The sequence below is a fragment of the Orbilia oligospora genome (assembly GCF_000225545.1).
Source record: "Orbilia oligospora ATCC 24927 unplaced genomic scaffold scaffold00006, whole genome shotgun sequence".
In the NCBI taxonomy this organism is placed as follows: domain Eukaryota; kingdom Fungi; phylum Ascomycota; class Orbiliomycetes; order Orbiliales; family Orbiliaceae; genus Orbilia; species Orbilia oligospora.
Genome location: NW_011645563.1, coordinates 2,002,345 through 2,017,545, shown reverse-complemented (window position 1 = coordinate 2,017,545; position 15,201 = coordinate 2,002,345). Strand labels below are relative to the sequence as shown.

The following is a 15,201-nucleotide window of genomic DNA, read 5'->3' as shown; positions in this document are numbered from 1 at the left end:
AATATGAGAAGGTCAACGCCACACACGTGACCATGAGGTTTCACAAGTGAGCACGGAGCTCACCTCGAAGGAACTCTCTGAGAAAAACTCTGCTCTGAGAACATGTATATAGATATATAAGGACCGAAGGACGCCTTTCGACCAAGAGAGAACTTAGAGAATCAATCAAGTAATCGAATATTACAACACAGCCTGGCCAAGAAATCCAACAAACTCCAACGCTCATATCTCTTACCTGCTAGGAGCACTTAAACATGTTTGTGTTTAATAATTCTAAGCTATACGCATACGGGTGCCCATTCAGTATGCAAGAGCTTTGCAACACATGAATAGCTGTATTTGACTGCACTTGACTGACTAGTGGTTGAGTCACCGAAATGTTTCCAGTTTAAACATTTTCGTTGGTAACCTTCGACACGTTCTCTGAGCATGGAAATCGTCGCACGCGTTCGTTTGCACATGTGCCCCCTCTCCCGGCGTATCATATACGTAGGCGCAGATCGAATGTAGCTCTCAGTTAGCCAAGACGGCATATCATAGAGTATAAGCTCGTAGATCAGAACAAATATCTCAAAACTACGCAAGAACACCTTGGCACGATTAATGGGACAAGCGCCATACCCAGACTTCATAGGTTATGTAATATTCATTCGAAACTTTTGTCTTTACTTTCACCTTATTTGTCCACTTTCTACATTTAACACCTCTGTGAGGATATCCGGACAGCAGTTTGGTATCAACTTGCCGGATAATTCGACTCCGCACTTTCGAAGATACATGCATTCATGGATACTGCCCCACAGACCTTACCTTTGGTGGCCGGGGGGCCTGATTCGGGCACTAAATACGTATTTCGAAATCAAAACCGGGTCAGCAAAGTACCCAGCTACAGTAAACATGCCATAAAAATTCGCAAAATGCGCCGAATAACATACACCACCGGGTCAACTGATATCGGGAGACGATTGCATTCATCGCATTCGAGATCTTCTCAAGCACAGACAAATGCCCGTAGTACTTCTTTTAAAGCTTCCGACGGTGGTAACGACGACCGTGAGGATCATGTCCAACCATTTCATAGTAGGGAGGCTGCGAGGGTAGTCTTGGATTCAGGAAGTTATCAATCTAGGCCAGAGCCGGAGCCAAGGCGCCGGTGGGAGCCAATCCGTTCAGCGTCTCCAGCCGCAGTTATTTGGAATGAGCACCTCGATTCCACGATGAGATACTTAACCCGGAAGGGTATTAAGTGGACTGCCTTACATCTGGGTCTTTTGAATCAAAAGGTTACCATTGCAGTTTTGTACGAAGACAGCGGGCCATGGGATAGAGAAGTGGTTGAACGAGAACTTCGATATTTCTACTTTCCACACCAAATCTTTACCGACATGGTATTTTCTCAGGCGAGGGTAAACAAAGGGGCTGCATTGGGAGCTTCTGAGTATAGCGACAGACAGTCTTGTGGGGCAGGCGTCGGTGTAAGGGGTGTGTCTTGGTCCGCTGGAACCGTCGGCGGATACTTCGAATCAGAGACTGGGGAATTGTATGGTCTTACTTGTCACCATGTTCTACTGCCAACGAAGACGCATCCAAATTCGAATGATGATAGGTCTGGATTTAGTGTAACAAAAGGTTAGCGCAACCGAACTTTGGCTCTACTATCGAATGCACATCAATATCGGCTCCTAACTCCTTTTTAGGATACCCAGAATATCTTGATACAGTCGGTCTCCATCATTCAGCATTTAAGCCAGAGGATGGCGCCATCGAAGTCGTCCAGCCGCCATGTGTGGACCATTTCGATACTCTTTTAGAGTTGCAAGCACTGATCAAAAACGCCGAAGAAGGGTTGAGGACCCTGAAAGCCAAATACGAAGTACTGGGTATCCCAGTTCCGAAAAACAAAGCAGAAAGTTGGCAAGCCATCATCAAGGACTCGTATAGACAATTGGCAGCAACTCAACTGTATAACCGGACTTTCGGTACTGTTATTTCTAGCTCAGGATATAAGATTAACCTGGAGACAAAAGGTTCAATCGATTGGGGGCTGTTCGAGATCTCTCGGAGTAGAAGCGTCTGGAACATGGTAAGTCTAGAAAATTTTGAGTCCTAGTGAGAAAAACACTTCGGAGGTGATAACTCTTTAACCGAGTCTATCAATCAGCCGTACTTAAACCTAGGGTGCATCCTATAACGTTCAAATTGCATTCCAACATTGAACTTGTTTGACGAATTCATGATAGATTCCAGGTGTCGATGCTGAAAGGCGACGAGGCTCATGGGACGGTCTATCGAGAAGCCGAATTGCCTTCAATGGTATTGCCGACCCCATGGAGAACGAAAGTGTCTTCAAAATCGGGAGGAAAACGGGACCAACGTTTGGCATAATCAATGGGGTCAGAGACGGTGTCAATCTAAAAGAGAATTTGGGGGAGACTAAAGAGTGGTGCGTAGTTGGTACGAACGGAACGGACTTTTCCGCAGCTGGTGACTCAGGGAGCCTGGTTTTTAACCAGAAATTTCAAGTTATTGGAATAGTTACGGCGGGCTGTGATTCCATGAGGGGACTGACATACATGACTCCAATCAAGTTGGTGCTACATGATATACTAAAAACGACTGGGATAAAGATCAAATTTTGGGACAATTTGTGAAGGGAGAGATACAACAAGGTCGACAGGGAATGCAGACTTAAGTTATAATTACTAGCGACTACCCAAGCTAGTTAGTACTTACCCACTTAATTTTCGATTGTAGGGTAAATTTGGATAGACACAACAGAGGAGATACGAGTCCTCGGGCTACGGCACCCAACGAAACGGCCGTTGTTTATCGGTTAATTACAGGTTGTCGCTCTAGCACCCCCGACGCATTCATTAGATATCGAAAGAAAAATAAATATCACTCTTTTGTGGAATTGCATCTTCGCTACAATTGCAAGCGTAACTGGTAATCACATACATACATTTCCGTATTATATACAGGTACCCGTCAAGCAATCGTAGAAGAGTTAAATTGCGACGGAGAGCGCGAAACAGAATTACTATTAAGATCATTCATATAGCCGTATGGTCTGGGTGATATGTACCTACCGTCCAATCCGACCATTATTTATCCGATTATTTCCAGCTGTTGAATCCATGTTTTCCCGAGTATTCATGATTAAGATCTTTACTACCGTAACCTTAGACCCCGGACCCCGGACCCCGGCCCAGCTTAGGGGCACTGATTTTGATATTCTTGGTTTATGAGAAACCCGACTGTAGTCGGAATCAACCTCCAGGAAATCAAGGCCACCTTCCCTAGCAAAATCAACAAACTCCCATCCGTCTATCAAAACACCACCACCTGTCGCCACACCGAAGACGACTAAACCGGCTGTACAGACCTCTGCGGCCTACCCGGTAAAATCTAATATTTCTGCAGTGATACTTTGGCTCAGCTCGAGGCCCGATTCGGTCTTGACAGTAAGTCGGAGATGTCCACAAGCAAGGACATTATAAGCTTCGGTATACAGCCGACCGCTACAATGACACCCCGCCACTTCTTACTTTCTACTCTAGGGATACTTGTGGCACGTCAGACCGCTCGTGTGATAAAAACAGCCCCATCATTAACGACGTCGACTAACCAGGCCTAAATCGCGATCAGCTTTAATATAGGGACATATATCTCTAGAGCCGGTCATGAATTTACCCCCAGCAGCATGCCGTAATCCATCCATCTTCCTCCGGATCATATACCCGCTGCGGCCAACCGAGAATAACCCCAGCTGTGTCAAACATAACTGATGCGGTATCAAAGAAATTACCTGTCCTTTCTGATACTTGTGTGAGCTGCAAAGGCTTAAAGCGGGAATGCATCATTCCCTTTCCGAAGGCCGTTCTAGAAGTAACACCTTTGAATTTAGCCTCGGAACCTTGTCTCGCGAATCCCATTCCTGCTGGAACCCTTGATCTACCATCGCTTTTGACAAGACTCATCCCGCCAGATGGGGTTCGCGGCATCTAGTAAAATACCTATAGCCGTAATGCGTGAAAGAAGGGAGAGAAGCGTCATTCCTAGGGGCAGTCCATAAGCCGAAAGATCTTGAGCCAACGAACTATCCCCGCTCACGCTCCCGTTTTCAATGCATTGTGCGAATGAGTTACCATTCAATCTGCCGCCAAGTTTTCGTGGCCTACATCCTCCGACAGTTTTCATCAACAGCGTCTTTGGGATAGTGGTGATGAGCCCCAAGAGATTAAAGAGGCTCAAATCTCGCCCACTGGTAATAAGCTTCAATAATTGGGAGAATATGAGTGGTTCGATGGTATATTGCCCTAGAACTTATACTGAACTGATACCCAGTCGTATAATTCTAATGAAAGTGTCGACAACGCTTTCCAGTGTACTTCGAGCGAAATCAATGGCATCCCCGGTTATTTTGGCCAGGAAACTCGCCAAACTGGGTATGGATGGAAGCTAAAGAACTAGAGCAATTTTTTGATTGCACCAGTAGCAATCTCCTCGGCGTCCCTTATTTCGCTAAGTAAATCGTCCCAGATCCCCTTGATAGTAGCGGCATCGCCATCTAGAGATACTTTATGGCATCAACATCTAAACTTCGAAAAGAGATATATACGCTGACAGTGGTAGATTTGAGCTTATCTGGAGGTGTGGCCATTGTGGCATTGGCAAAACATTCGTTGTGCTCCAGCTGATAGCCGACCCAGTTAAAGGCGACAGACGTATTTGAAGCAGAGGAGCCCCCTTGGGTAGTGGGTTCTGATCCTGCTATGCTAACCGTCTCGTTGCTTGTCAAGTCCCCAATCGAACTCTTTAGTTTATCTTTCGCGGTTTCAAAGAATGAATTAGTCAGTTCTTCAGCATCCTCTATCTTCTTGTCAGCGTAATCAAGCCCTGAGGTGATGATGGCAACAACGCTGTCAGAGGTCTCAAGGATATCGTTCCAGTTAAAAAAAATCCAATAAATTCGATAATCTTATCGAGGGCAACTTTAACCTTTTTCAACGCCCAAGTTACTCCGCGGGCGATTTCTGATGCCGTAGTGAGAGCGAAATTACAGACTTCACTGCCAACTGTGACAGCCGTTTGTACGGCCTCTTAGCAACTTTTTTGACGGCAGATTTTACTGCCTCTTTGACTGCATCAGCAATGGTTTCAACTAATTCCTCTGCCTTTTTGATAGCCTCGTCAACAATATCTCTTATCTTGTGGGTGATAACTTCTCCCGCTTCCTCGGCTGCTTTAACAGCAGCATCGACAGCATCGGCGACGTCATCACTAATCTGCCTCGCTGTATCAACAACCTGGTCAACTGTGCCTTTCACTGCTTCTTCGGCATTTTCTATTTGTAGAAATGAAAATGTCAATAATCACATAGTAGTCTTCGTGGGTCGAAGTTGAAAAGCAGGTGCAAGTCTCCCTGCAGGGGAGCTTACCAACTGTGTGGACTGTCCAATCTTCAGCGTCGTCCACTTTATCTTCCACCCAGTTCCGGGCATCCGGCGAGCCTCCAGTGATATCACCCTAGCCAAAAGAGTCGATGTCTATTACCGTGTCTAGCCGCTTTTAGGTGGGCGCTGAAGCGCATTGCTTCCTGGGTTCTTAAGGTCCGCGCATGTCCCGGGAGACACCGAAGAATCGATCAACGATGCACCCGTTTGTGTTTTAGCAGCTAGCAAATCATCACCGGATTGAAACTTCGACAATTTAGCCATAGGTTTTGCGGCCGGATCAATTGGCGAACTATTCACTATTATTTGCGCACGCGGATTTGAAGCTAGCGCGAGCGGTAGCTACAATTTCGATAGATCAATTTTGTGTTGAACGCTGGAAGCCTTTTTTGTTTGGATGAGCTTTAGCGATGCTGTAGACAAGAATTGTTCTGCGACCACGTTTATAGTACTAGTGATACAGCTAGCCCCCTCTAGTACTTCAGGATCTAGTAGGCCAGACGATCGTTACTCGTAACCCAATAGCCAACATCGCACACCCAAAATTTGGTTCCAGGACTGAGCCAACAGCATGCAGTATGGAGGAGGGTTGGATACCAACACCATAGAACAAAAAGGTTCCGTTCGCCAACCGCTCAAAAATTTATTCTATGCATTCAACTCGGCTGAGAGTCGACAATGCCAACCCAGGCAGAAAAAAAGATTGTAGTCTTGCTATCGGAGCCGAATCGTGGCTACGAGATTGTGAAATTGTTAGTATCCGAAATTGTGACTTCTAAAATTGTCTCGGGCGAGACAGAATTACGGCGCGCCATAGAGACCAGGCATGGTCAAAACTCAATTTGCGACAACCTTCACAACACAAAATTTAGTGAAGCTCAAAATTTCCCGTCGTTTTCCCGAACCAACCCGGTTTGGTTTCGAGACTGGTCGTTTTCTTGGCCAGTAAATCCGTTACGGCCACACAGGAAAGCCTTCGAGCCTGAATTAGAACCAGAAGGATCAAAACTACAAATATGTTCTACCGCGGGACTGGCCGACAAACATTTTGGTACAACACCATTCGGTACTATGAGTGCTCTAGTGAGAACAACATTTATCAATCTTGTGATCAACTAAGACTGAACATTTATGTCTTGCAGTACTGTTTGCTGCCTGTATCCCCAACAATACAAACTTGTTGCATCAAACCTGACGAATTCGTTAGATCAAATATGTTCTTGATGCGCCACAAATATGTTCTTGAGATACTACAAAAAGCCACTGGCAGTCCACTTGTCAAGATTTCCGCCTGTCAAGCCACAATGTGGCTAACGGCTCGCGGACGACCGGGGTTCGATTCCCCGTCTGAGAGTCTTCTTTTTTGCATTTTTTTTCTCTGGCAAACCAACAAGGAAAAACCCTGTACCCTAGCCTCGAATCCAGGCGCTCGAGGCGGAGCCTGTGCCCAGACTTTTACTCAGACCAGGATATTTTTGTTTGTCTCCCAAACATGACTATTTTCGACCCTTGCACCTCCAGATCTGTGACCTTCGTGATGCCTGGAACAAAGCTTAGGTCGTCTCCCCAAGCTTGAGGTGTGGAACTGGTTACGGTATCATATCAGGCCTGACAACAGTCAAGTTTGCATACGCTGCGTTGTGATTGCTTCGTGAGGGCTTCTCCGAGATTGTTCGGGATTCTTCTTCACAATACTACTTTTCGTATAAAAGTACCGAACTTATGCCTGGCACTAAGCTAAGTAGAAAGCCAAGAACCAATGCCAAAAAGTGTTTTCTTTTGATTATGCAGAATACGCTGCTGCACGCCAAAATATCAACCACGGGCACGGGTGTTCATATATAACAGAGGTTTTAAAACGTTTTATCGACTCATCAGCAATGACCTGAATTCCTACGCCCCGGAAGTCAAGGATCCGGGCTGTATTGTATATAACGCCAGAAGCTTGCCAGTGAGAAAGGCTATTAACGACAATTCAAATATTTAACGTTGCGATCTACGTAACGAACCATTTAAAATTTAAAACGTTTACACAACTATGGAAACGCCAGACAGACTGAGGACCATATTTGGACGCCCCATCATTCCTAATGAAGGGTTGTACCCTCACCCAACGGGGAGCTTCGCAAGGCCCCTTTTCTATCGCGAACAGTATCTCCGCAAATTTTCCGCGTCTTTCCGCGAGGAAGATGATTGGACAATAAAGATCACAGATCGCAGTTTTGTAGCGAATAAATTGAGGGAGGCTGCATCCGCAGATGGCGTTCTGCCGATATCCGGCAAACAGATTCACGTCTGGGATAAGGAAGACATAAATTTCATATACAAAGAATTGATGGAAAAATATAAGCCCTATGACGACGAACATAAAGAGACCCGGATCCGACCAAGCATCGATGGAGTTTGGAGGGTAGATGGATTTTGTGACGAGAATTCGAGGGGAGAGCTTATTAAAGGTTAGAGACTATTACACATTGTCATCCGCACCAATCCGTTGAGTATATATAGTGCTAAAGAAACCATAGCGGCTGTTACCCTTGAAAATAGCCCCCAGAAGAAATGGCATCCAGAGTCCAATCAACAACTTTTGGATCTTGTCCACCCATCGTGGTGGCCAATCGTTTACGGCCGTACAAGAACGATTGAAGGGGAGACCGTTTATCCACCGAAAATTCCTGGGAATGGCTACGGGAGAGAAAATAGCGAGTTTGATTATTCTACAAAATTCTGTTGGCTTCCTTCCGAATTCGAAATATCAGAGAACGGCAAGACTAGAATAGCATCTTATATCAACAACCTTGCCCTACCAGACCAAAACATCTTCTACCCGATTCTAGAAGACATATTTTCGAAATTTGTCCCTTTATTTAATCATGTTCTCGCTGATCTACGTCGCTACTTTCACGATTTTCAAAGAGTAGACTACCTGAATTATAAGGAATCCGACTCTGGGAAATCCGTGCCAGAAAATACCTATAAAGAATCGTTGAAGATGCTCCTTGCACAATTCGAAGAAGGCGAGGAGTTAACGGTCGATATAAAAAAAGAACTTAAAATATTTCCCAGGCTATTCAGAAGTCTTGCTATTTCTGCTCCGTTCACCAATAGACAAGTGCATATTACCAATAATGGAAAGACTGTCGGAACGGGCTGGGAGCCGCCATCTACAAAGCTTCTAGACTTTGTAAAGCTTCAAGGAACTACGGCAAGAGTGATCGTCAAAATGGCTACGATTATCTTAACTCCGGAGAAGCCAAAGTGGGAAGGGGGTCCGTGGCATGTGGAGGCGCTTAAGGTATTTCCTAAAACAAACTATTCAAGCGGATAAGTCTAACTATCCTTAGAATGAAAGGATTGTTGCAACCGGGATTTATTACTACGACCAAGAGAACATAACACCTTCCTCACTAGCTTTCCGCCGCGCACTCAAGAACATAGGCATCGATGGGCCTAAAAGAGAACATAAGGACAGAGAAAGGGACATATCAGAGATGTACAACACGAAGGTCAAGATGGATAGTCCTGCCTCCCAAGAAATTGGGAGCATCCCTACTAAGGTGAGGAACACGGCCAAAATATATTACAAGGATATTATGTTCGGCGAAAAGACGATCACTAATATGTAACAGGAGAATCGTGCCATTGTATTTCCAAATATCTTCCAACATCGAATTGAGCCCTTCGAGTTGGTCGACAACACAAGAAATGGCTATCGCAGGATCCTAGCGTTCTTTTTATGTGATCCGACTACTGAGGAACATAAGGTAAGATAATGGAGATGAGATTTTAAGAGTAGTAACATTGACATTGATATTGATATATCGAGTAGATCCCCACTACGAAAACAATACCTCCACAACAACCAGATGTTCAGGAGGCTATTATAAACATGCTTTGCAAAACCGGAGCTGGTAAACTACCTTTAGAACTGTTCCAGATAGTCACAAAGGATCTACCTCCAGCCATCTCTCTAGAGGAAGCTCAGAAGTACAAGGAGGAATTGACAGAAGAGCGTACGAAATTCCGTGAGAATAGCCGGGCAGTGAATGGGCAGCTAGTTGAATTGTGTAAGCTCCAATATCTTCTACATTGCCCAAATTTGACTACCAAAGCTTACATTAAATATATTCATGAAGCCCGGTGCGCAGATTAGTCTAAGGGATCGGATAGCACCACCTTTTCGCCCCGAAATACTGCAAAGGCTCCTGGGGTATCGGACACAGCTAATGGACGACGATCGCAAGCTCGTAGTAAATAAATAGTGGCGGAGAGTCTGAACGTTAGCAGGATTATGGCTTGCGGACAATACGATTTTATATAGTAAGGAAAGACCAAAAAAGGTGGCTACTAGAATAGAAAAAGACTGGTCAAGCTCGGGCTCAAGGCTAATACAACCGTTCAAGGGGAAGGAAAGGGCATACATCCAGGCGATGGAAGGTACACAGGGAGCGCAAAATCAGTAGATATTTAATTCTAGTTCATCTTTGTACAGACATGTAAGTGTCAATGGTTTTTTCAATCCAACAAACGTTTAAACGACATTTGAAAGAAAAGAGTGAGGTATTGAGAGCACAGATCCGTACCACATAAGCAAGGGTTGGTCGTCAAGATTTCCGCCTGTCAAGCCACGATGTGGCTGCTGCTAGCGTACGACCGAGGCTCTTTCTTTGTAGAGTGTTGACACCACAACAATTTAGTTAGACACAACAACGAAATGCCGAGTAGTCGATATCGCTATTAAGGACATTCAATCGAATACACACCATTATCACTGAGCTGTGTATTGTTACTCGGGATAGGAGCCCGCTAGCGGCTTCTACACTAAAAAATGACTCAACCCCCTAGAATTTGATTCAACAAAGCAAGGAACGCGAAGGCGAATTAGTATCTCTGTTTGGGGGTATCTTTTTCCCGCCGAGCAAAACAGAGCTGATATATTTTGTGGAGAGAGAAAACAAAAAAGTAGGGCCGGAATAATGGAGGTCTAGCTAAACCGAGCACATTCGAGGTCGCATACTACACTACTCTGCTCAATTAGTCTAAACGTGCTATAAGAGAGCTCTTCGACGAGGAACTGAAGTCTATTTTACTTGATAACTACATTTTGAAGGAACGTCCTAGGTAACTTACCATTAGAGTAATTTTTCCCTCTTAGGATCCTTTAAGAGGAGTTTCATAAGCTACGGGTAATTTTCCCGCATTATATGTATAATGCCCTGATCACCATCAACCGTGATCTGACGCGGGGCCGGCAGCTGCAGGTGGCCTATTCTGAATTTTTTTGGAAATCTTCTCGCATACTGGAAAGAAATAGGGTAGACGCGAGGAGGTGTCGATAAAGGCGCCAGCTCGAGGCCAACTAAGCCATCGCGCGGGCCTGTCCGCCGGTAAATACTACTGACGAAAGTATCTAAGTTGATGCAGCATATCCAAATTAGCAATTTCGCTTCGGCAAGTACCACTTCATAGTTTCACTTTTCGTCTTAGAATATAAACATACCGCTATTCCGACGCTTCTGAGGCCGTATATTTGGTAGAGAAGCCAGCAGCTTACGCCTCGGGCTAGCGTAGGAGTTGTGTCCTCGCCCTCGCTTCTTCCCCTCGGATGAAAAACAAGTCGCTCTATTCTTTCGTATCAGTCTTTATCCTCGGCTTGGTGGTAAGGAATTGTGAGGTTCGCGAAACAGGCCTGCAGGCCTGGAAACCCGAAGGGCTGGAGCTCTACTGCGACAGTTACGCGACTGCCGACTTGATTCGGATCCATGCGATAGTCGCATTAAAGATGCCTTGCTCTACTGCGATCAAACCGACTCGACTGGCAGGCGCGATCGTGGGAGGAATGGGAGCTGCAGGATAGGGATTAATGGGGCTGCTGGAGGAGGGTCCGGATGTTGGGTGTCAGCACCCAAGGGGTTCAGGTGTAATATTACTCGTTAGATCCTTCTTCCTGATACGCGTCGCGGGCCATCGTAACTACCGCTCAGAGGTGCACCGGTGGCTTGTCGCTAATTATTATTCTTCTTGCCTCAATCCAACCCTCAATCGGAAGTAGCAGTGATGGTGATGATGATGGCGATGACGATGGCGATGATCGTGGTGATGGCGGCGACGATGGTAATGACGGCGACGATAATAGTGGCGATAACGATGATGGGGACGGTGAAGACAGCTCTAGTTGGGAAGCAAATGAAAATTGAAAATAGAAGCTGGGACGGAGGTGCCACGTGAGGGTAATAAGGTCTTAAGAGTGGCGAAGATTGTGGCGATACTAAGAGCCACAGCGATGAAAATAGTGATTTTTCTCTGAGATTGCAGCTTATAAACTAAGTACCTAGGTAGTTACTATGTCATATAGACGCTGAGTTCTCCGTAGATCCGCTTCTGGTGGTACTATTTTTAATATATTAATATCATACAATTTAGATTTACCAATTGTCCCAAGACCTTCTTTCTTATACCCTGAGCATACTGAGGTTATGCCCCCTTCCTTCTACCATATTAAGCTGAGCAAGTGCATTCTCTAGTTAACACGGGCGGCGACTTTGGATACACAGAACATGCTTTATGATCATTTTTCAGCTGATTTAGAGCATAGTGATCATATTTATATAACCTGCAGAATAATGAAGGATTAAGTCAGCTGCTACTCTTATGGGTATCCCATAATACTGGTCTCGTAAACATTGGCGATCGATCAATGGTATTACCACGACGATTTTCATATTACACGAACCTGGGCCGGATCACCTCTCCGCGGCAAATATTTTGATACATGGCCAGGCGGGCTCCAATAGCAACGATTTAGCTTGTCGAGATTCATTAGCAGTATCCCGACTTCGGATAATATGATGTTCTGGAGGGGTACGGATCTAGATATACGGTTCGAGTTCAGCACTGCTTCTGAAGGGGTCTCACGCGATACCAAAAACGGCAAAAGCCGAAAGGGGACATGTAACAATTCCAACAAAACAGGAATCGCACGTCTGCGTTGCGGGCTGGCAGAAGTTGTACCATATTCACTCGGCCGGGAAGTATATGACACTAGTATCAACGACTGTTGAAGGTTGGCAGCTACTACCGACAATCATCAAGCTCGCAAACCGGCCTCCGCGGATACTAAGAGCGCATATAGTACGTAGTTACCGAGATAGGTCTTCACCAACGAGACCAGTCTTCACTGTTTCGCTCTTGATGTGTGCCGTTGTGAGCTTAAGGCGCTGGTCGAGACCGAACTTCGTGTTGTCCGGTATATGAGAACAAACGAGACCAGTGGATCTTCACAGCCGTTCACAAATGCCGTTGTACTGTTTTGGACAACAACAAATTCTTTTTACGGTCCGTTCAGGGGTTTTGTGAAGCGAAGCTTTGGCCAGAATGCGGTAGAATAGAGAAATCAGCCTTGCGTCGGACGGACTATGGTGTGTTGAGCCGAACCCCGCAGGAACATACAGGTATAGCACCACTTATGACCCGGGCCTTATTTGGTTCCATGGTTGAATCAAATTGTTAAAAGTTTGGAGCCGGGTGGAACTGCGGATGCAACAATTGCAATCCCAGAAAACCTTTATTATAATTAAAATATTATTTGCGTATGCAGAATTCCGGAAACATCGGCTTTCGAACCGGCGGTATGCTTTGCAATGTTTAGTACATACCTATATACGTATACGGCGTAGGGTAACGGTAATCGAAATCCGGTTAAACAAGTCTTCAGGAACCATTCACGCCGACCAACCTACAGCTAATAGCACGGAGTATTTACACCTTGGCAAGTTTAAACAAGCTTCCCAAGCTGATCTTAGCTCTGCTTGGTGTCGACTAACCCGTTAGACGGGTTTTACCGACCCCAATATCCTTGTCCTGACTAGACATCAAGGCTGTTGGAACTCATATTTCCGTCAAGTAATTGACTCGAGGTACAAGGCTTCTCGATCGTGACATCAATATATTCTAGAATAGCCTTCGGCTCAAAGTACTGTCGTCCCGACCGTCATAACCATCATAGCTAAGTAGATCCAGGCATGGACATCGTCGATATTACAACTCAACCCCGTATAACTATCTTGTTGGCCCGGGAATTCGGCAACGGGAGGCCTGAGTACAAATATCTTAGTGAAACTATTATGATATCCCGGGATGGTTTTACGTATAGCTAATTCTTCATGGACTTTATCTATATAAACCTCGAGCACTACGATCGAACGTGAATGAGATTCGACTAGTTCTCTATTCAAACATATAAAGCTGCCACCTCAAACAGTTCATTCGTATATAAAATAACCCACAATGTGGTCAAGACCGGTCAAACCTTTTCTTTTTGTCTTAAATCTGGGAGCCGTGCTAGTCACCGCTGGTCCGTGCGACATCTATGCTGCTGGGAACACGCCCTGTGTTGCAGCGCACGCAACTACTCGTGCCCTCTACAGCGCATACACAGGCGCGCTGTACCAAGTCAAGCGTGCAAAAGATAATGCGGTTACCGATATTAAACCAACCTCCGCCGGTGGCCCCGCAGACTCCGCAGCGCAAGACTCCTTCTGCTCTGGCACGACTTGCCTTATTTCCATCATCTATGATCAGTCTGGTCGCAACAACCATCTGACTCAAGCCCCACCGGGTGGGTTTAAAGGCCCAGCGGCTGGCGGTTACGATAATTTGGCGAGCGCCACAGCTGCCCCAGTCTACCTCAACGGTCGCAAGGTCTACGGAGTATTCGTGGCCCCCGGAACTGGTTATCGTAATAACAAAGCCACGGGCACTGCGAAGGGCGACCAGGCACAAGGTATCTATGCCGTGCTGGACGGAACCCATTACAACGGCGGGTGCTGTTTTGATTACGGCAACGCTGAGATTAGCAGCACCGATACTGGCAATGGACATATGGAAACCATATACTTCGGAAACAACAAAGTCTGGGGAACTGGTGCGGGCAGTGGTCCTTGGATCATGGCCGATCTTGAGAACGGTCTCTTTTCAGGTGTCAATGTGGGGAACAACGCTGGAAACCCATCCATAACCTGGCGGTTTGTTACCGCTATTGTGAAAGGAACGGCGAATTTATGGGCCATTAAGGGCGGCGACTCCACATCCGGCTCACTGTCAACTATTTACAGTGGAAAGCGACCAAATGCGAACGGATACAACCCAATGAGCAAAGAGGGGGCTATCATCCTCGGAATTGGTGGCGATAATAGTAATGGTGCTGCCGGAACATTCTACGAAGGCGTGATGACATCCGGATACCCCACCGATGCTACCGAAAACTCGGTTCAGGCCGATATAGTTGCCGCTAGATACTCCACCACCGGGGGCGGCACCGGCACCACTACGAGCGCTGTTCGTACCACCACGAGTGCCGGGGGTAGTAGTGGATCTTGCTCTTCCCTTTACGGACAGTGTGGGGGTATTGGATGGACTGGCCCCACCTGCTGCTCATCGAGTACTTGCACATACTCTAATCCATACTACTCGCAGTGCCTCTAAGCGGTGTATCTGTTATGCTAGCCTTAGGCATAGTACCTGTTTTTCCAACCCGAAAGAGTGATTTACATGATATCCAAGCAGAGAAATTTATTATCAATGTAATCTTGTACCTCTAAGCTGCAGATACATGCATGTGAACATAGAAAGTCGCGTAGCTAAGTATCCGCTAGTGATATCAAGTCGATGAGCTCACTCCTAGCTAAACTGGCTTCCGCAAACTTGGCATCTCTCCTTTCCAGACAAAAATACTGCACGTTTAAAT

The 15,201-nt window shown here is 45.9% G+C and overlaps 4 protein-coding genes across 4 annotated transcripts; 3 read left to right on the top strand and 1 right to left on the bottom strand.

Moving 5' to 3' along the window:
- Positions 1–917: 917 nt before the first annotated feature.
- AOL_s00006g589 (uncharacterized protein) lies at positions 918–2,651 on the top strand (the record flags this gene model as incomplete). Its single annotated transcript, XM_011119898.1, has 3 exons — positions 918–1,629; positions 1,698–2,083; positions 2,241–2,651. 3 exons carry the CDS (start codon positions 918–920, stop codon positions 2,649–2,651), a joined length of 1,509 nt encoding a protein of 502 aa, XP_011118200.1.
- Positions 2,652–4,570: 1,919 nt separating this feature from the next.
- AOL_s00006g588 (uncharacterized protein) lies at positions 4,571–5,593 on the bottom strand (the record flags this gene model as incomplete). The annotated part of the gene is made up of 4 exons (XM_011119897.1): positions 4,571–4,922; positions 5,023–5,347; positions 5,442–5,513; positions 5,557–5,593. 4 exons carry the CDS (start codon positions 5,591–5,593, stop codon positions 4,571–4,573), a joined length of 786 nt encoding a protein of 261 aa, XP_011118199.1.
- Positions 5,594–7,494: 1,901 nt separating this feature from the next.
- AOL_s00006g587 (uncharacterized protein) lies at positions 7,495–9,609 on the top strand (the record flags this gene model as incomplete). Its single annotated transcript, XM_011119896.1, has 5 exons — positions 7,495–7,912; positions 7,982–8,751; positions 8,801–9,013; positions 9,086–9,220; positions 9,286–9,609. The coding sequence occupies 5 exons, from the start codon at positions 7,495–7,497 to the stop codon at positions 9,607–9,609; spliced, it is 1,860 nt and encodes a 619-aa protein (XP_011118198.1).
- Positions 9,610–13,742: 4,133 nt separating this feature from the next.
- On the top strand, positions 13,743–14,939 carry AOL_s00006g586 (uncharacterized protein; the record flags this gene model as incomplete). The annotated part of the gene is made up of 1 exon (XM_011119895.1): positions 13,743–14,939. The coding sequence occupies one exon, from the start codon at positions 13,743–13,745 to the stop codon at positions 14,937–14,939; it is 1,197 nt and encodes a 398-aa protein (XP_011118197.1).
- Positions 14,940–15,201: the final 262 nt, after the last annotated feature.